The 21,447-nt window shown below is 51.7% G+C and overlaps 1 protein-coding gene across 1 annotated transcript in view; it reads right to left on the bottom strand.

The window, feature by feature from the left end:
- CSMD2 (CUB and Sushi multiple domains 2) overlaps positions 1-21,447 on the bottom strand; it is a 655,429-nt gene that overhangs the window by 275,322 nt on the left and 358,660 nt on the right. Inside the window, exons 12-13 of the mRNA XM_059070872.2 lie at positions 18,258-18,370; positions 2,069-2,251 (exon numbers count right to left, since the gene is read on the bottom strand). Of these exons, the coding sequence (XP_058926855.1) occupies positions 2,069-2,251; positions 18,258-18,370 (296 nt within the window). The remainder of the gene's footprint in view (positions 1-2,068; positions 2,252-18,257; positions 18,371-21,447) is intronic.

The raw sequence follows: 21,447 nt of genomic DNA, 5'->3' as shown, positions 1-21,447 counted from the left end.
AGTAGAGAGCGGATAGATGGCACTCACTCGTGACCTTGCTTGTGGTGCAAAGGCCTGGGGCCAGCTGGCTCTCCCTGGCCTCCTCCACTGAAGCCAGCACCCCTGAGACTCAAGCTGTGTCTCTTATACCCAAATGACCAGAAAAGCCCGAGTAATGGGAGTACCTTGGGGATACCATCCCCCATCTCCCAAAATCATCCAGAAGAAGAAATGCCATCGTAGCCCCACAGAGTGCCTGCTTCACAGTTCTCATTAGTAAGCCTGGGGCTCCTCTTCCTAATTTTAAACCACAGAGAGCACCTCCCCATATCTTCCAGGACTGCTCTGCCCTCATCTCTTCTCAGGTGATTGTATGCAGTACCCAGCATCCTGTCAGCTTTCCTCCTGGAAAAGAGGGGCCTGATGAGCAGCACTTACAGAAGGTTCTGGAAAGATTTCCTGAAACTACTTCTAAGAGCCAAAGGGTCAAGTAAATTCCTGGAGGGCTTGAGTGACAGACACCCCCCCACCCCCCGCAACCAGTAGCATTCTGCTCCCCGCATCTCTCAGCTTGTGGGACAGGGAACTTTATCCTGGTTCCAAGTGGCTGGCTGGCTCTGCTACACACTTCACTCCTGCCAGCTCTCTTCCCCAGAGACCTGATCCTTTCCAGTTCTCCCTGCCTTGTCTCACCTAGATGGATTTCAGAGATGGAACACCCACACTACCTGAGACTCCCACAGTCTGGACCTTTGCCTTCTGAGGTCCTGCCTCCGACCCACCCTGTGGAGCTCCATTCCACCCACCCACTCTGCCCTGGGCTCGTTTCTAGACTGTCAGGCCCTTTGTTCCTGCCTGCCTGGAGCTGCCCCCTGCTAACCTTCCCTGCCCCTCTGGTCCCCTTGGCTTTCAGGGTACACATATCTAACCACACTGGGCCAGAGATGGGCAGCCAATTTCATGCAATTTTAGTTTTTTCAATAAGGGTGATTTGCTTAATGTGTATCTAAGAATGATTTGATTTTTAAACCTCTGCAAGAATGTTTACATAAGCTCACAAGTCATCAAAAACGCTTTGTCAACTACACAAAGTGATTTTTTTGTTTGAAAAGTAGAATCACCGTGGTATGACCCAACTCACCAGCTCACATGCCAAACTCTCTGTCATCACAGATACTCCCTTATAGTCTCCCATGTCATTCCTCTCCCCGGCCCCAAGGGGCAACCACTCTCTATGAGGCAGCAATCCAAGGCCCTGAGAAGCCCACTGAGATGGCAAGAAAGATCAGAGGGTCAGTCTGTCTGCCCTTCCCCGAGGGAAGCAGATGGTAAGAGATGGAGAGGGGCAGTGGCAAGGGCTGGGAGAAGAAGAGGTGACAGCCCCGAGAGGTAGAACCTTTGATTTCTCAACAAAGATCAAGCCTGCTCCTCTATACACAGTCCCCTTACACTTGCCAATTTCCCCGGGAGCCAGGACTTAAAGTATTCTTTGCGCCGGAAAGTGAGGTCAGACCATCCCAGAGAAAGGAAGAAAGGATTCTTTGTTATCTCCGGAGAACAGAGCACTCAACTCCAACCCTTTCTCTGAAAGATCAATAATTCAAAGATAGCTTGATCCCCATCCCTCCCTAAATCCAATGCAAGAGGAAGCAATCTGATGAAACTTTGTATATATCCCCGCAAGGCCATGGTGTCTCGTGGTACCCCAAGGCTGGCACAGAGTCTACATACAGTCTTACGAAATCGCCAGCACCTTCTGCCCTGGCTCGACTATATGGCGTCAATGACAGCAAGAAACGTGAGGAGGAAATGTCGGGGTCTGACGTTGCTCTCAAGGGTCACCAGGGAGAGTAAGACGGCGTTGAAAAGGGCCCCCAAATGTCAAGAGCGATCATTCTCAGTGCTACAATCCACATCACCTCCAGAAATGAGGACTCAGACAGCAACGTTTTGAGAAGAAGAAACCAACCAGAATGAAGCTACGGTTACGACCTACGAGGTTCCCAAGGATGGGGTCCGGATTAGCTAGGAAATGGGCCCCTGGCCTCTCGGTGGAGACCCCGAAGCGGCCCCCTCCCCGCTCACTTACACACGCAGCCTGGCTTCTTAGCCGACCACTGGTTATTCTTTTGGCACGTGATTGCCTTCTGCCCCACCAGCTCAAAGGCCGGCTGGCACTCAAACTGGAGTGTATCACCGTGGCGAAACCAGGAGCCTTCCCTCCGGCCGTAGGCAGGTATGCCAGGATCTCCACAACTGCCCTGCTCGATCTCTGCAAGACAGAAAAAGAGAAAACAGAAACACATGGTGACTCCATGCCTCTCGGAGCTGGAAGGCCATGCTGCACCTCTACCACGAGGCTGGGCTCGGAGGGACCCAGGTGGGCTTTTGATGAGAAACCCTGCAAGGTCGTGTTTAAAACAGCATCTTGGGAGGATCGGGCCCTCCTGCTCTCAAATGCCCGGACTCTATGTCCACATAGAGTGTTCCAGGTGCTTGGATATTTTCATTCAGGGAAGGTGGGTCTACAGTCTTTGTGAGACACCTGTCCTAGGAATTCACAAGCTCACAGTTTGGAGAGATCTTTACTGACGTGACTTGCACTCAGATTACTCATGTCACTTGATAGATTTTAAGCTCAGTCAAGGCAAGCGCCAGATGAGAAGGTAGCTGACTCTTTGCTGCTTGCCTTTCTCCCAACCAGAGATTAAGTGAGAATCAATATTCACTGCCTTCTGATACGGAAGCACTTTCACGAAGATACATTTTTAATTCAGTTTAAGATGGGAGCAGGTAAAATGAAACACATGACTCATTAAGTATGCCTTTAAAGTTCATTTGATTCAACAGTGGTGAATCAGACAGGGAGTGGGTTCCCTGAGACAGCTCTGAGGGTCTGGGCTCAGGGGACATGATGGGCTGGCTGCCTCGTGGCAGAGTCCATAAGCACCCCGACGTTCCAGGAAAGGAGTCTGTCCTGGCCAAGTCCCTGGAGTTTCCTCTGGAGTTGCCCTCGCTTCCACCAGCCCCGTGCTTTGTGCTTTGAGAGATAAAGGGCAGGGAGGGGGGGAGGAAGAAGCAGGAGGGAGGGAGCGGGAGGAGGAGGAGCTCTGCTCCCAGAGAGGAAGGCACCCTGCAGGAAGGACGCGAGTCACGACTGATGTGACATATGGTGAGGTGAGCCCCGAGTACTGCTGCCTTACATGGATGGGCTGTTGACTGTCACATTCATGGTTCCCTACTACTGGCAGAACAAGGCATTCTTTGGCTGGGATTGTGGGAGTGTGTGTGCGTGTGCGTGTGTGTGTGTGTGTGTGTGTGTGTGTGTGTGTGTGTGTGTGTGAAAGAGACAGAGAGATCGGAGTCCTTGGGTTCGGGAGAGAAGAGGGGTCTGTGTGAGCAGACACCAGGCCTGAGGACTCAAGGGCAGGTCAGCTCACCTGACTCTCATCTCACACATGCCCCTGGCCTGTCCCTCTACACACAGCCTGAAAGCACACCTCAGCCCTCCTCTGAAGCTGGCTCTTCTCCTGCCAGGGCTGGGGGAAGGCAGCCACTGAGGCATTCCCAGGAAAGTGGCTCCTTGGCTCCAGGTCCCAGAGCCCCAGGGCATGGGAAGGAACAGAAGACGGGCCCCGGGACAAGTCAGCCTGCAGAAGTGAGCAGCAAGGCGTTCTTTCTTCCGGTGTCCCCAAACCCCTTCTCTCTGGGGCGTGAGGCCCTGGCGAGGACTGTCCCTGAGGGCACCTTGAGACCTGGAAGAAGGTACTACCCAGTGCTTGAAGACAGAGCTGGGGCTCACTGCCTGGGACAGGACCCAAAATGTTCAAGGTGTCCTGGTGAGGCTCCAGCATGCTGTAGAAGATGTAAATGGGGGGGTCCACCTGCCGGCATCTCAGACCACAGCAGCTACTCTGAAGGTGTGATCAGCTCCAGAGAACAAGCATCCTGGGCGGGAGGAAGGAAGAAGCTGCCCAGCCCTCTCCACTGTGCAGGCCTGGCTGTTTCCACACCCATCCAATCTCTCCTGCCGTCAGTGCGATCAGAAGCATATAATGAGCACCTACTGTGTGCCAGACACTTGAGACCTGGACGTGGGCTCTGGTCTCAAGGACTGAACGATCCCGACCAGGAAGCAAGTCGTTACGACACAGGGTGATCTGTGCCCTGGATGCGCCCAGGAGGGGCAACTCAACTCAAACTTGGGGGGTGGGGCTGGAAACAGGGTGCGGGAGTGATGCACTCACCTTGCACACAAACTGGCAGGGAGCACAAAACTCAGTCACCTAGACAGATACGATCTTAGTGCAGTATTTTGTTTTTAGAAAATCAAAATTGATGCATATAAATCAAATCCAACATGGAGAAAAACACCAGCACTTAATAAAAAGACCAGATCCGACCCAGCACTTGCACAGCTCACCTCACTTGTCTCACCCTAGTCCCGGCCATCAGAGTCTGTCATTATTGAAATGTTATTTTTTATCATGGAGATTTTGCATTAATCTTGGTTTTTAAAAAAATACTACATTAAAATATTATTTAATTACTGAGCTCTTTGGTGCCTCCCTTAACATTATGCCCAAGGTGAGTGTCTCTCTCATCTCAGCCCAGTCCCAACCCTGGCATCAGGGAAGGCTTCCTGGAGGAGGCCTTCTTGGGGGATGTTTAAGCTGAGGCCTGAAGTCTGTGTAGGAGCCAGCAGGTGAAAGGAGTATGTGGGATTCATTGCAGCATTATTTACTAACAGCCAAGCCGTGGAAACAACTTACATGTCCACCGACGGATGGAGAGGTAAAGAAAATGTGGCACACACATACAATGGAATCTTTTTCAGCCACAGACAAGAAGGACATCCTGCCATTTGTGACATGGGTGAAAGTTGAGGGCATTATGCTAAGTGAAATAAGTTGTACAGAGAAAGACAAATACCGTATGATCTCACTTATATGTGGACTCTAAAAGAAATGAACTCATAGAAACAGAGAGTAGAATGGTGGTTGACAAGAGTGGGGTGGGGGAAATAGGTGCAGGTGGTAAAAGGATACAAAGTTCCAGTTATAAGATGAATAAGTCAGGGGGATGTGATACACAGCATGGTGACTCTGGTTAACGACAGCACATGGTATATTTGGGAGTCGCTAAGAGGGTGGGTCTTAAAAGTTCTCAACAAATACACACACACAAACTGTAAGGTGAGGTGATGGGTGTGTTAACTAACCTTACCGTGGCAATCATTTCACAATATATACATATATCAAACCCACACGTTGTACACCTTAAATTTACACAATGTTATATGTTAATTACATCTCAGTAAAGCTGGGAAGAAGAGAAAGGCCTTAGTGGGAGGGAGAGGAGAGGAAGGACCCTTCAGGTGGGGGAGGAGCCCATGCAGAGTCTCAGAGGCTGTTTGCAGGACTGCGATGATAGCAGTGATGGTAACTTACTAATCGTTACGATCATCACCAACTTTTAGTTATAGAACTAATCACTCTAGCACTGACTATGTGCTGGCAGCCACTCTGAGAACTTTACGTATAGTGAATCATTTCATCCTTACAGTACACTGTGACCTAGGTACTATTATCTCCATTTTAAAGGTGAGGAAACTGAGGCACAGAGAGCTGATGTAATTATCTGAGGTCACAGAGCCAGGAAGTGGTGAATCTGAGGTCCAAACCCAGGTTGTGTGGTTCCAGGGCTCTTCACCACCATGCCACACTGCCCTTCCATAAGCATGAGTACTTTCCACCAGCTGATGAGAGATGAGGCTGGCGGAGGCAGGCAGGGCCAACCCACAAAAGGGCCTGTTGGACCTGCTAACGACACTGGACTTCAGAGTGTAGGCAATGGGGGCTCAGGAAAGGGTTTCATTCCACTTGGCATTTCATGGTGTGGATTTTAAAAGGTCACCCTGACTGCTGCCTGGAGAACGGTCTGGGGGCAGCGATTCTGGAGGCAGGGCGATCATTCATTCATTCAACAAACATCTGAGTGTCTCCTTAGCATGAGCCACTATGCTGGGCACTGTGGGTGAGACAGAGAACAAGGAAGACACAGGCCCTGCCGCCATGGAGGTTCCGTTCCAGAGGGAGGCTCCCAATGATCTGGGAGCTGTTTTGACAGCATCCTGGACTGGGCACAGGCAGAGGGGATGAGGAGAGGTTGAAGGACGTGGGAGGCCTAAAGCAGGAAGAAGTCACAGGCCACACTAAGAGTGAGCAGACGGGGATAAAGGCGGGGCAGCGGCTACGATGACTGCAGCGCCTGGCCTGGGTACTGGGTGTGCTTTCATCTTCAGCAGATGCAGGAGGAGGAGCAGGGCCAGAGGGTCACTTGGCACCTCCGCAGGGACATACCTAGTAGAAAGGGGCTACGTGGGTCTTATGCCCACGAGGAATATCTGGTCTAGAAATACAGAATTTGGATTCAGCTCACAGAGGGTCATGAGAAGAATGAGACCACCCAAGGGGAGACATCGGTCCGGACAGAACAGCTAGGGGCGCTGCAGGAACCAGCAGAAGTCTAGGCTAAGATCCTGCAGGGAGCGGAGCCCCAGAAGCTTAGAGGAGAATGAGTTTCTCAGGAAGGAGACCAACAGCACCGAGTGTGGCAGGCAAGTTTAGAAAGGACTGGAAAGCAGGTCAGTGAAAGGAGCTCACTGGATACTGGCAGGAGACTGAGTGTGGTGATGGGGCAGGCCCGGCACTGACGGAGAAGAGGAAGACGATCCGATCTGGGAAGAGGAGATGACTCATCAGGAAGGCATTTCTTGGAAGTGAAGCAGTAGGGAAAATTCGGGTTGCAACTTAGGAGGAAAATGGCCTGGAGGGGGCAGCTGAAGAGACTTTTTAAGGTCAAAGAAACGTGACCATAAATAAATGCTAGGGGAGGGGAGAGAGAGAGAGAGAGAGAGAGAGAGAGAGAGAGAGAGAGAGAGAGAGAGAGAGAGAGAGAGAGAGAGAGAGAGAGAGAGAGAGAGAGAGAGAATATGAATGGATATAACTGAATGAGAGACACTGGTTAGCTGAAATGGGCAGTGACAGCACGAAGCTATGGAGAAGCAGGAGGCCGGGGCCCAGCGCACGCTGGGGGGATCACCTTAGAGACCAGGAAGCTCCCCTTCCCTCGTGGTGGGGGGAGAGGGAAGAGGTGATCACAGCGAGCTTTCAGGTAGGAGAGCGGGAAGCTGAAGAAGATCTTGTGATGACACAGGCTCTATCTTCCCAGTGGAGGAGGAGGACATACGATGTTTGCTGAAGGTGAGGGACGAGTTGTGGGGAAGAGGATGTGACATTGACAAGAACGTCTGCAACAGTCGCCTGGAGAAGAGGAATCGTGGCTGGAAGGACTGCCATGCACCCTGGGTTCCACGGAGGGTGGAGACAGCTCATTTACAGGGGCGCTGCCATGGAGCAGGGCTGTGTGGCTTGTCCCAGATCCCTCGGAACCTGGTTCACGTGCACGTGCAGAAATGGCAGGGCGGTAGGCAGGGAGTCCAGGATACTGCTCAAGGAATGGCTGATGTGTGATGCAAGGGTCTCAGGCTGAAGGAGGAAGGAAGTGAACAGAGGAGGAGGGGGAGGGGATGGGGCCGGAGAGCCCAAGAGAAGGATGGTGAATGGAGTAGAGGGAGGAACGGGTGGGGGAGAGGAAGGGGCGAGGGGCCCCAGAGCAGGAGGGTGGAGTGAAGGCTTCAGAGGTGCCAGAGAGCAAGGTCCGCACTGACAGGATGGGAGAAGGCTGAGAAACAAGAGGCAAGGTGATGGCGAGACTCAGAGTGGATAGGAAGAGGCTGGCGACATCCATGAGGAGGGTAGCAAGTGGCAGAGGTGGAGACAGCCTAGGTCAAAGGAGAAGGGTTTGCACGTAGGTGGAACAGCACTGGAGAGCGAGCGCATGAGCCCACCGCTCAGATGTGAAGTTCGCGGGGCCTGCGGACAGGAGCTGCTAGTGCTGGAGAGGGCTCCTGGGTAGGGGTGACCTCGGGGAAGTCAGGTTTAAGGGCGCACTTGGCAAAGAGGTCCAAGGCGTTGGAGAGGGGCATGTGCAGACCATGGAATCAGGACCAGGTGGGGGGAGAGGAAGAACAGAGCAGGATGGTTCGAGAGTTTGAGAGCTCCTTTCAGGAAGGCGGAGGGCTGGGGGCTGGCCCTCAAACACCCTTGTCCTGGTCTGGTTGTTCCCTCCAAGCCCAGCGCCAACCCCGGCTGGGGACACACGGGAACCAAGTCCCCTTGCCTTCCTGCAAGAGGACTCCCTGGGCTCCACAGCCCTGCCTGAAAAGGCATGTGACCTTTACCCTCCTGGCCAGGTGCCGACCAAATCTGACATCAGGGCCCAGAACTGCAAATCCACAAGCCAAATTCTGACTTGGAGGAAATCATGCATGCAGCTTCCTGTTATCTGGCCTAATAGAATTCCCTTCTATAAGTGTTTACCTTTCTCTCTCCCTCCTTCTGTTGACCAGAAGAAAGCTGGCAAACACAAGATGCATGTTTCAAAGACCCTCAGAATTCCATCACGACTGGGCTCTGCATATTTGCTTTCCCCTTTCTCCACTGTTTTATTCCTATCATCTGTGATCAACCGTACTGTCTTCTCCCCAGGTTTTGCAATTTGTGATACCAAACTGGAATCCTCTTTTATGACAATGTCTGTAGAGAAGGAACTGCTTCTCGTGTCTGTATAAATTCACCATTGGATGGGCTCCAAGAAGAGCAGCGCCGGGTAGAGGGAGAGGAGAGTCTGACCACGGGCTACGATTTGCTGCCTTTCCAACCGGGTGAGACTTCATTTGCTCCTTCACTGATTCACTGTCCCCTCAGCCCGGGCTGCAGCTTCCTCTCCTCCCCAAAGTCACATGGCCGACTGCTCACGCGACAGACTTTAGCTTAAGACGTCACCTCCTCAAGGTGCTTTCCCTGACCTCTCTTCATAGATGTGTCCCTTTTCCTTTGCTCTCTTGGCACCCCGGTCTTTTTCTTTGTAGCACCGATTGTAAGTATTCCTCTAATCGTTTCCTTAGTTCCTGTTCTAGACATTGCACGTATAGCGGTGGAAAAAAGGGCAAAAATCTCCACTCTCCTAGAGCCTACTGTCTGTTGGGGCATCAGGGACAACTTCGTTCACCATCTCAGCCCCCACTGGCGCCCCGCTGGCTGCCAGGTGGCTTCCTCCTTTCTCATCTCCCCACCCACTGGAAGGGAAGCCCTATGGAGGCAGGGGTCAGTTACGTGCTGTTGATCGCTTAGCACAGCGTCTGGAGCACAGACAGCATGCTGCTCAGCGTGTGAGCACAGCTGATATGTGTTGCACGGGGAGTGTGTCAAATGCCACGCTCAGTGCTAATGATACAGAGCTGCCTGACCCAGGGCCCCTGCCCTTGGACGACTCACAGTCAGGTGGCTCTAGAGATTGTTACAGAGTAAATGATGGGGACCGGGATGGAGTGTGTACCTGACCACACAACCTCTGGGGGCGAAGGGGAGGCAGCTCCGGTCTCGGGCTGGGGCTGGGGGAGGCAAAAGGCTTCGTGGAGGTTGCCCAGGCAGACACAGGAATCAGCCTGGATTCTGCCCTCCCCTCCCCATCACAGCCCTCGCTAACCACCTCCCGGAGGCTCCTCCTCCCGGACATCCCTGCACCCTCTGCTCTCCATTCCTCCCCTCACCGCCTAAGTCCACCCCTCTCAGTCCCTCACCTGGGCATGGCGTTAGGCAAGAGCTCTTCCCCTGCCCCTTCCCTCTATACTCTGTCGTATTCTGCAAAGCAGCACGAGATCGCTCAGGAACAAACATCTGATCGTTAGTGTGCCCTGCTCATTGATTCTTCCATGGCTCCCTGAAAATCCACAGATGAAAACCCCAACTCCTTGGCATGGCAGGACCTTTGCCTGCCCGCTCCCACCCCAGCCTCCTCTTTGTCCATCTCCGACCTTGAGATTCACCACAAAACAGAGCCACCTGCAGGGAGCAAAATAGTGCGAAGGTGAGGACTCTGAGAAAGTCCTGGATCTGTATCCTGGCTCTGACACTAAGTGATAGACCTTGGGTACCTTTCATATCCTCTCTGAGTCTTAGTTTTGTCACTTGTAATACAGAAATGGTAATAATAACAGCTACCTTGCAGGGTTGTTTTGAGGATTAAATGAGTTTATGTATATAAGACAACTGTCAAAATGTCCAGCACGTGTCACGTAGCCAGTAAGTTTTTCCTCAAGGTCATTATTGGCCCATTGTCGGCAGAGCCCAGCCGGCTCTCACATGGCTCTAACTTGGTACTTGCTGTCCTCTCTTCCTAATGAACACCCCCCACTTGTCCACGAGACGAAGAATCATCTCTCAGTGTCAGCTCAAGTGCTTCCTTGGGGCTGTACCCTTGAATCACCCAGGCAGCCCTAGGAGCTCTCTCTCTCTCTCTCACTCCCAGCCCACTTGGACAATGATTGATTGATTGATTTTTTTTAATTCTGGAGAATAGTTAGAAGTTCAGTGTGGCAGGATGTGATGATGAAAGCAGATGAGCCTGGAGAGATGGTCTGGGAGACCATGAAGAGCCAGGATCAGCTCCGTACAGCCGGGGATCTCACCCTTTCTTCTCTTTGTACCTCCAGAACCAAGTGCAGGGACTTATGCATCCTTTGCCCTCCAGACCAACTGTTCAACCAGCACAGACTCCTAATGAGTGACCAGGCCATCTCTGGTGCATTAAGATGACCTCTGGGCATGCCTGGATCTCATGGACTTCCTGGGAACCACATTCCACTCCACTCTTCTACTGATGATGGGAAGGGCACAAACAGGCAAGAGACAGAGGGCAGCTGTACATGTATCCCTGGGAATCTGTGCCTCATTCTCTGCACACAGTTTTCATGAATGGGATGGAGATGTGGGTGGATGAAGTGGGTGACGTTCGTCCCTCCCATCCCTTTCCTCCACCACACTGTCAAGGGTGTACATGTAGAACATCCAGGTTGCCCCCAAGCTGTCTGTATCAGCCCCAAACTGGAGCTTGTCATTTGCAAAAGCCCATGTATTTAAAGAGTATATCTCATTGACAGATTACTTCCTGCCAAATTTTAAAGGTGCAGCATCCTTTGCTGCTTAGCACCCCTGCCTCCCGGGGGCCAAGAAAGACTCGTGTGTAGCATGGGTCCCACTGGGCCTTCCTGAGAGGGGCAGCTGCTGCCTGTATCTAGCAAACCTCTAGGTCCCAGTGCCTGAGGAATCTTTAAGGGTATCATGGAAACTCAGTGAGCACCTTAGGAACGTGTCTGGTGTCATTCCTGGTTGAAGTTGGAAAGTTTGGGCCTCTGAGTTTATGGGGATAAAGTAAGAGACAGAGGTCCTGAAAATTGCAGACCGGAGGCTGAAAATGGCCATGTGCTTAACGCTCTGATTGGAGGAAAGGCAGGGTCCACAAGGGAGCAGAGTCAGGATGCTGGGCTGCTGCCCTCGGTCTCCTTTCAAGCTCAGCTCCAACACCATCTGTTTCAGGAGGCCTCCTGGTGCCACCACCAGAGTTCAGTTCTGGAGAAGGGGATGCAGGCACCGCCTGCAGAAGGCTAGACTTGGCCATCTTCCCCCTACTTGCTCTCAAACTTTCTTCTGTGGAAGTTTTAGCTTCAACCCTAGGGGATCAGGCTTTCTAAGTCAACCTGTTCTCTCTGGGATGTTGACCAACTCCTTTCCATCTTATACACGGGTCTTAGTTTCAGACACCAGCTCCTCCAGGGAGCCTTCCCTGATGCCCTCAAGTAACGTTAGCTGCCCCTCCTTGATACTTCCCCATTTTCTCATACTTCCTGAACTCTAATGAAGGCAGATTAAGACTTGGGTGAAGGCACAGATTGTCTTGTTATCCTCGTATCCTCTTGTGGTCTGTAACATAATAGGGGCCATAACATAATAGATGATGTTGAATACACAGGTGACCTTATTTCCAACACAAGTCCCCTGGACTACTGGGCATGCTTTCTGCATGATCTCTACTGCCCTGCTTCTCCGTATCTCCAGGGTGAGGGTCCCAGCTCCTTCCTCCCTTAGGCTGGCCTCCGAGACTTAGCATTAGGCTGCCAGATTCCAGGCTCCAAGTCAGGAAGTGAAGAGACTCCGAGATTGATGCTAAAACTTGTTAGCAAGTTGTATGTAATTTTATAATGTTTCTGGTAAGTGCTAATTGCCTGTTCCTTAAATATTTCTTATTCTGCTGGGAAGCAGAGCAATTGCAAATATGAATGCTTTCCTACAGCTGGCTACCCTCATGGAGGGGGTCTGAGCTTCTAGGTGCCAAAGACTCAGATATTGACAGAGCTGGAGGCCCCTCCCCCACCCTGACCTGGGATTGTGACAAGCATAACGAGAAGTATTTCTGGGAAACAAATCCCTCAACTTTTCCCACCCAGGAGCTCACACTTTTAATGGGCAGCGGGACGGTGATGCTGCTGCAGTGTCACCTGCCTGCCCTAAGGAAGCTTTTCTCTGCCTGAACAGGGGCAGATGGGGTATTGATGCTGATGGGGCCCCGTATGCCTGGGGGTTTCTGCCTTCAAATGCCTCATACCACCTGTGGAACACATGCACCCAGGCCACCCTCCCATCCCTGAGCCAAGATGTCTATTCTGCATAGAATTCCCCAGGAGCTGGGATAAAAGAAGGGCTAAGATGGGGGTGGAGATAATTCTGAAGCTTTGGGCCATGAGTGCAGGTTAGAAGAGCTGCAGGACTAGGGAAGTAGGGGAGGGGATCAGGCTTTTAAACGGAGTGTGCCATGCCCCATGCTGGAGGCTTCCCTGCATGCAAGACCCCTGTGAGATGAATGTTTATCAGCCCTTCTTCACAGATGAGAAAACTCAGGCTCAGGGATGTGGAGGGATTGGCTGAAGACCACACACAGAGCCAATGGCAGAACTCGATTATAAAGTGGGTTTGTCTGACCTCAAACTCTATGCGGACAGTGAAGAATGTGGGCTCTTGGCACCTGAGTGCCGGGAGGTGGTAAAGCGGGACAAAAGGGGATTGAGAGGGTGTAGAGGAAGGGTGCCCGATTGTGCCAGGCCCTGGGCTAGGCCCTGTAGGACCAGATAGATTAATAAACTGTAATCTGCCTAGAATGGGTTCATAGGAGCCAGAATTTGGCTTGGAATTACCGTCATTGAGGGCCTTGGATGCCACATGAATGACGGTGCTTTATCCTGAAAGCAGTGAGAAGCTGTCATTAAAGTTTTGTGGGTTTTTTATTTTTTTTTAAGTAGCAGGGAACTGTGCCAGATTTGGATTCTAGGAAGATCACGGAGCTGCAAGAGGCAGATGGGTGGGGCTGGGGGAGGGGTCTGGAGTCAGGGATGCTGGGTAGGAGGACTGTGTGGTCATCAGGTGAGAGGTGACGAGGGCCTAGCCACGTCAATGACAGAGGAGCTGGGGCGCCACAGAGGGAGAACTGGCAGAGTCTGGGGACTGAGTCAGAGGTGGAAGAGGGAGAAGGAGGGGGTGGAGATGAGGCTGAGTGATGGTGTGGATGGTGGTGCTGTTCACTGGGATGGGGACATGGGAGCAGGGGGTGTGGGGGTGGAGATGGAGAGCTTGGTTTGGGATGGTGTCAATGCACTGAACGTTTGTGTCTCCCCCAGATTCAGATGTTGAAGTCCTAACCCCCCAGTGTGGCTGTATTTGGAGATGGGACCTCTAAGGAAGTAATAAAGGTTAAACCAAGTCCTAGGGTGGGGCCCTGATCTGATAGCATTAGTGTCCTTATAAGAACAGACAACGCACTTGCACTCTTCTTCTCCTTCTATGTGCACACACCTGAAAAGGTCACGTGAGGACGCAGTGAGAGGACAGCCATCTGCAAGCCAGAAAGACATCTGGCAGCCATCTGAAGGCAGCCTGGACCAGAAACTGAATCAGCCAGCACCCTGATCTTGAACTTCTAACCTTCAGAATCATGAGAAAATAAATTCCTGTTATTCAGGCGTCCCAGTCTACGGTATTTTGTTATGGCAGCCAGAATAGACCTAAGACAGATGGGGTGCGCTTGAGATGTCCGAGGGCGAAGCTATGTAAGATGTGTCACAGCTAGACTGACCTGCAAGTGGGGAGTAGATCTGAAAGTCACCAGGATTCAGGCTGAAGTTGAAATCATGGGAGTAGATGTGATCAACGGTGGAAGGTTCTCGAAAAAGAGGATGAAAGCTGAGAGCCTGAGAAGTGCCTGCCCTGAGGGGGCAGTGGGAAGCCACGCCAAGAGCTTAGGCGGAGTAGCTAGGAGGGTGGAGGGGATCTAGAAGGCTGCAGGGAGAGAAGCCCAGAGCAGATGGGAAAGGACACAGTCATATTGGGGCCTCAGGGAACTCGACCACCCACCTCTTCCACAGAAGAGGGCATCTCTCCATGAAGGCGTGAGACCCATGGGTGTCACCCTCAAACAGAGGTCAAAGGTGGAAAGACAAGAAGGGAAAGGCAGGCCCATCCTGACGTTTAACCCTTCCCAGGCTCTCCTTCCCACTGACCAAAGTGCGAACTCCTTACAAGGCCTTGAGGCCCTTGGTGACCAGGGTCTGTCTTCTGCCACGTCTGACTTCACACTTCACACAGTGGCCACCAGGAAACACCTCCTTTCCCAGCCAGTCTGGGGAGTGAGGGTGAGGCAGGGGCCTAGGACCGGGGCTATCAGAGCAACCACGGGCCACCTGGGGGACAGGCAGGGAGCCACGTGACCTGCAGAGGAGGGCACAGCCCGGAGTGGAGGGCAGTGGTCATCACGGAACTTTCTCAGCCCCAGGGGACAGCACCTCTGTGCAAGGCACTGTGCCAGAAGCCTTCGTGATCTCATTTTATAACACTGCACAGCGATGCAATATAATCGGCATTATTACCTCCATTTTATGAGCTGGGAAACTGAGGTTCAGAGAGACCGTATAACTTGCCTAAGGTCACACAGCTGGGACCAAGCTGGGATTCACCAGCTCTGGTCCAATTCCAGAGTCTGTTCTATCTTCACAGAAGCTGCTGCCTCTATGCACAGAAGCCGTGTAGCCCCTGTGGGTTACTGAGGGGTCTAAACATCCAGACTCTCTTCTCTCTTCCTCTTTTGTCATGGTTCCGAGGAGAAGTCCGGCCCACACTAGTCTGTGACCAGCAGTCACACAGCATATGTCTTTAGGCCAGGTCTATGTTGTTTTCTATTGTCGCCACCGTACCTAGCCTCGTTCTGGTCACACAACAGGAGCTTAATCAATACTGGCTGAGTGAAATGGCCAAATGACCTAATCGCAATCTCTAGTAACAAGGAGCCCAGGCTCATGGCTCATTCGACTGGGGCAAAGTTTTGGCTTCTATAAAGATTTTATAAGGAATTGAAATTCTGTAACTTTGGGAGGCTTCCAGTATAAGAGAAAATCATGGGCTTTCAAGCTACAGAGACCCAGCGTCGAATCTTGACTCTGCCAGGTCCCACATTTCTGTGTGGTCCTGGGCAGGTCATTTACCCTCTGAGGCTCTGATTCCTCTTCTACAGAAGAGCAGCCATCATCACATAGCTGTGAGTACTGCACGAGATGAAGCGGTACTATTCAAACTCGTGCTTAGCTACAAATCCCCTCTTAGAAGAAGGTTTACAGGAGGAGAGGAGGAGATGGAGGCAGGGTCAGAGGCCTCCCTGCTGGGCATCTCCTATCCCACCACTTTGGTGGTGACCGAGGGAACCCCAGGTCTTTGTGTGACACTGTGTGCAAACCCCGAGACAATGAACACGCAGCTTCTGGCACATAATAGGCTCTCAACAAATGATATGTCCCTTTCTTTTCCAATGAAACCACACCAAACAAGCCTAATTCCTCTTTCCCACAGAACAGCCCTTCAAATATTTGGACACAGCTCTCAAGTCTCCCCTGAGTCCACTCTCCCCTGAATAAACATTCAGGGGGCTGTTAATCTTGCTCACTGGGCTTGACTTTAAGTCCTCTCTTTATCCATCTCAAGCTGAGGTCTCCACGTCTATGCCCAGTTCTCTGATGCCTGATCAGAATAGAATAAAGCCACACTCACTCCCTGGGATAAGTTCTAGTAGCTAATGTTTTTGAAACTTCAAACAGGACTTGATATTTATTCCCACTTCATCTTACCCTGGTAATTTAGCCAATTACTCCACTACAGCTGACTGCTGTACCATCATCCCTCTCAAGCTCATGTGACTTTTGTCTTACCCAAGCCATGAATAAGATATGGAAAGATTAGGGAATGTGGATGGCACAGAATCATTCCTCCCCACTTCTGGAAACATTCACTGCTCAGTATCCGTAGAAGTCCTGAAATGGGGAAACCTTAGAAACTTTTGAGTCTAAACCCATTCCCATTTCCAGAGTAGTGAGGGCCAGGGCTCGGGCCTGAATCAAGGTCTCCCCATTTCTCGTCTGGGCCTCTTTCCATCGCCTCACAGTTGCGTATATATAACTATGTGCCAGAAGAGCCCATTCATTTAACTACCTATGTACTCACTCACTACTCACTAATCACCTTGTAATTTGCAACATTTTAATTTTCACATTCTTTATCTAAACTTAATCTTCACAGAAGCCCTGTGCCCGAAGGTGTATTATTATCTCCATTTCACAGATGAAGAAACAGAGCCCCAGACAGGCTCCCTGACTCACCATGGAGCTGGAAAGTGACAGAACCAGGATTTGAACTCAGCACGTTGTCACCCAATAGGTGTTCTCTGTCTGCTGTCCTGTCTCGCTTAGATGCACGTTTCCTACTCTTTGAACAGCACACCCATCATCCTTACCCCAGTGGGCATATCATGGTTTGACAGTGCTCCTGAAGGAAATAAGGGCTAGCCTCCCGTTATGAGTTGAATCGTATTCTCCAAAAAGGTGTGCTGAATCCTCACCCCTGGTCCCTGTGCTTGTGACCTTATATGCAAATAGGGTCTTTGCAGACGAAATCAAGTTAAGATGGTGAGCCCTTAATCCAACATGACTGGTGTCCTACGAGAAGAGGAAAGAGACACACGGGGACGTGTGACCACAGAGGCAGAGATGAGAATGATGCAGCTATAAGCTAAAGATTGTTGGCCACCACCAGGAGCTAGAAAGAAGCAAGGAAGGAGTCTACCCCGAGTCTCAGAGGAAGCGTGGCCCTCCCGACACCTTGAGTTCAGGCTTCTAGCCTCCAGAGCTGTGAGAGAATAAACTTCTGTTGTTGAAGCCATCCAGTTTGTGGCGCTTTGTTAGGGCAGCCCTAGGACACTAATACATGTCCTGTGTACCCAGTTTGGTGACAGAATCCAGGTCCTGGTACAGGAAGAGCCTTTGGTCCACTGGGAGTGTGAGTCACACTGAGCAGAGAGAGTCCTTTGGACCCTAAATAGTCCCGTGTAGAATGATCACGTCTCCGCATGGGGTGGGGAAGGATGCCTTCTCTCCCCCTCCACTGCCTCCCGTCTCTCTAGTCATTTTAAAGACTTAAAGCTCACTTTCTTGATAAAGCTTTTCCCGATGCCCCAGAAAGCATGGCGGCCCCTTCTCTGTGCTCCCATTCGTTCTGTTTGCTGCAATTATCTTGCTTTAATAATAGCTCGTTTGTTTTCTCCTCTGTCTTATTTACCATGATAGCGCAGGCCCCTTGCAGCAAGGGCCTAGATCTGATGCATCTGTTCCCCCAGTGCTGGTCTAGGGTCGGATGCCTAACAGGGCCTTCACAAATGCTCGGGGATGGTCTCTTCTCCACCTGCTGTGGGGATCTGCACCAGCAGTCACCAGGAGGCCGGGCAGTGCACGGAGGGGTGATGGTAAAGGTATCTCTTGGACCCCAGACTTTGCCGTTCCCTTAATGCCTGTTCCCACCAAGAGATGCAGGTCACCCGCGTCTGCAGCCTCCTCAGGTCACCAACGGTGGGTGGCTGTCCCTAGCCCTGTGCACATAGTTACTCATCACTCTGACACCCAAATAGGGTAGCTTGGGAAGCTACACTCTCCAGTCTAAAGATTGTATAAAATAAGCAGGGCTCAGAAAGTTTATGGGGCTTTTCAAAGGTCTACACAAGCCAGGTATGAACCCAGGATGGAACTGATGTGTGTGATTGATCCCAGATAATCCTCAAAACAGCCCAGGAGACCCACTGGACAAAGCAGGAGGCTGGGACTCAGAGAAGTCGAATAACATGCCTAAGGAGAGGAAGCTAGTGCAGGGCAGAGCCGGGATTCGAACCCAGGGCTTGCTGACTCCAAACCAGACCCCAAGCGTCTGACTCATTGGCTCCCCAACAGCAGTTACCTTCGTAAGAAGCCTTGAAGCCCAGGGAGCTGCCACTGCTGTCGGTCTGGAAGAGGAGCCACATTTGATGGTTGGTGCTGACAATGAGATCTGGGACCGACGTACCTGTCAGGCTGTCAGGAGAGAGAGATTCAGAGGCGTGCACCCCACTGTGGCACCCCAAGAGAATGACGGTGTGACTGATGACATCTAAAGGAATATCTAGGTGCCAGGCCCACAGTGTTTCTGGCACTGAGCCCGGCAGCACGTGCTCACGTGCTGGGAGACTCAGGACCACTCCCCTCCAGCCACGGGCAGAGCTTGCATCTCAGCCGAGACTCCCCTGCCCGGACTCCGTGGCTTGGAAGAGAGACCTGTGTCCTCACTTGCACAGGGGAGGGATGGCTGGAGCCAGATCTAATCAAGGAGGGGGGGTCTACACCCCTGCAACCTCCTGTCTTTCGTGTGAACTGTATTACAGAAAAGACACAGACAGAAACCCATTTCCCCAGTCGGAACCCAGCGAGTCCTTTTAATGAGGCACCTCTTTCCGCCCCAGCATGAGAAGTGAGGCTCAAAGTGCAGCCACCACCGTGGGCAACGCTCTTTCTGAAGAAGAGCGTTGAGTCATGGAGAGGATTCTGATTCAACTCACATTTACCAGGCACCTACCCAAGTCAGACCGTGTCCCTTTCACTATCTTATTTAATGTCCCCAGTAGCCCAGTGAGGTAGAGGTTGTGTTATCCCCACTGTACAGATGAGAAGACAGAGGTGCAAAATGGGCGGTGGCTTTCCCAAGGTCAGCCTGCTGGCGTGGCAGAGTCAGAGTCCACAGCGCAGCCTGGGGCTCCCAGAAGAAACCTGGCTTCCATTTTCTGCTGAGACCAGACAAACTGCCAGCTCAGACGGGCTGCGCGGGGTTGTGAGGGGGTGGTTGGATTAATGGGCCCTAATCTCTGCTCTACCCTGGGGTCTCAAAGCTCGAGGAGGGCCGTTGAGTTGGCTGCAGAGAGGTGATCGGTACTCTGTGAGCACCGTGCGGGTGGAGCGGGGAGACACCACCTGGGATACACCAGCCTGGTGCGTGTGACATGCCTGGGCTGGGGGCTCTGACATTCTGTAATGAGTAAGGATGGACTCCAGGGTGGTGGTGAGCAAGCGTGAAGACCAAGGCCTCTGCTCTTCCTCTGTGTGACCCAATTATGACAACTAAGGAACCCAAGGATTTTGCATGGGTTTCCCTGAAGTTTTGAAATTGACGTTGGCCTAAAGAGATCTGAGGGTGGCGGGAGAGCCCCTGGGCTGCTACAGAACTTGTTGGGCTCTCACTCAAACTAGACTGGTCCAGAGACCTGGGTACAAGCCCTGGATCTGCCATTTATTTGCTGTGGGACCTCGAGCAAATGGTTGAGCCTCTCTGAGCTTTTTCACTCCATATAAATGAGGGGTTGAAATGTATGATCCCCCAGAGTCTTTTCAGCTCTGCTGTTCTACGGTTGTCTCTATGACAAAGCACAATGGGGTCATGGGGGAGACAAGAGTGGGATCCTGGCCTCTTGGACACATTGAGCTGATGTACCGCGCAGGTCAGCATGCCAGGGCAGGTGAGTGATGGGGAAGCATAGAGAGGAGGGGAGGGGTTGAGAATGATGGGTAATTCATGTATCAACCTGATTGGGCCACCAAGTGCCCAGATATCTGACCGAGCATAATTCTGGGTGTTTCTGTGAGGGTGTTTCTGGATGAGATTAACATTTAAATTGGAAGACTGAGTAAAACAGATTGCCCTCCCCAATGAAGGTGGGCCTCATCCAATCAGTTGAAGAACTGAATAGAACAAAAAGGCTGACTCTCTCCCAAGTAAAAGAGAATTCTTCCTTCCTGCCTGACTTTCCAGCTAGGACAGTGCTTTTTTCCCACCCTGAACTTGAACTGAACATCAGCTCTTCCTGGGTTTTGAGCCTGCTGGCCTTTGCTCTAGAACTACATCATCAGCTCTCCTGGGTCCCCAGCTTGCTGACTCAGCCTGCAGATCTTGGGACTTCTCAGTCCCCATTATCACCCAAAATGATTCCTTACAATAAATCCCTTTTTTAATAGACACATACTATTGGTTGTTTCTTTGGAGAACCCTGATTAATACAGTGGAGAGTAGGCAGCAGGGAGGATTTCCCTCAGGCTGACATTCCACTCCTTTCTCTTGAGGCATCCCAAGTCCCAGCCATGTCACCTGACATGGTAGGTGATGTTATTCAACTGTCCTAATAGGATATTCCAGGTAGATGTGAGAAGCTCCCAGAACAGAACAGCTCCTGGACAAGCCAGCTATTACAGAATGGCCATTTTTTATTCAGCATTAAGACCAGAGGGTGTTAGTGTGGTTGGGAGCGGGTGTGGCACGGGATGCTGTCCTTGATGAAAATCAAAAGACATGCATTCAAGTGCTGGTTCTGCCACCAACCATCTTTGCACCCTTTGAGCCTCAGTTTCTCCACCTGCTGAATGGGTATAACAGCACCTTCCTCACAGGGCTGCTGTGGGAATTAAATGAGATAACTGATGTGAAAGTTCCCATCACAGTGCCTGGGCACATAGCAGGTCCCAACATATGTGAAATCTCCCCTCCTTCTCGGCAGGGGAGGTGGATGAGGTCAGGCCTGTCTGTCTCTCTAAGGCTGGGCCACACATCCTGAACAGGAGCATTCTCCTGCTTTCATGTCAGGCTAATCATGGTGGGTGAAGGAGGAGCCAAGCGGCCCCCAAGAGCTGAGACCCAGTGTAATGGAACCCAGGACAGCCCGACACCATCCTCTCCCGTGACTAGACCATGTCAAACCAGCCTTTCTGGCCCCAGAAAATGTGGTCCCAATTCCCTGAAACCATCCTTTTCCCAGACAGTTGGGAGCATGGAGGGAAATTAGCAAAACACTTGCACTGTCTCTGTCTGAAGTTAGACCACCACACACATACGTGGCCTTGAGAAAAAACTCCTGGGGGCAGAAGCAGGGTCTGCATAGACGCAGACAGTCAAGTGGAATGCCCCAGGCGCACGCGCCAAACCTCTACCTCCCCTGCTTCCTAAGAGGCTGCACCTTCTGTGCACTTTCCCTGTGACTTCCTAGCGAGACTCTGGCCCGGCGCTCTGTTTTCCTTAGTAGGAGCAGAGGGAGATGGAAGGGTTGTTGCTGAGACACCTTTCCTTGTCAGAG

The sequence above is a fragment of the Kogia breviceps genome, chromosome 1 (assembly GCF_026419965.1).
Source record: "Kogia breviceps isolate mKogBre1 chromosome 1, mKogBre1 haplotype 1, whole genome shotgun sequence".
NCBI lineage: Eukaryota > Metazoa > Chordata > Mammalia > Artiodactyla > Physeteridae > Kogia > Kogia breviceps.
The sequence above is the reverse complement of the archived record's forward strand: the minus strand, read 5'-3'. Positions and strand labels throughout refer to the sequence as shown.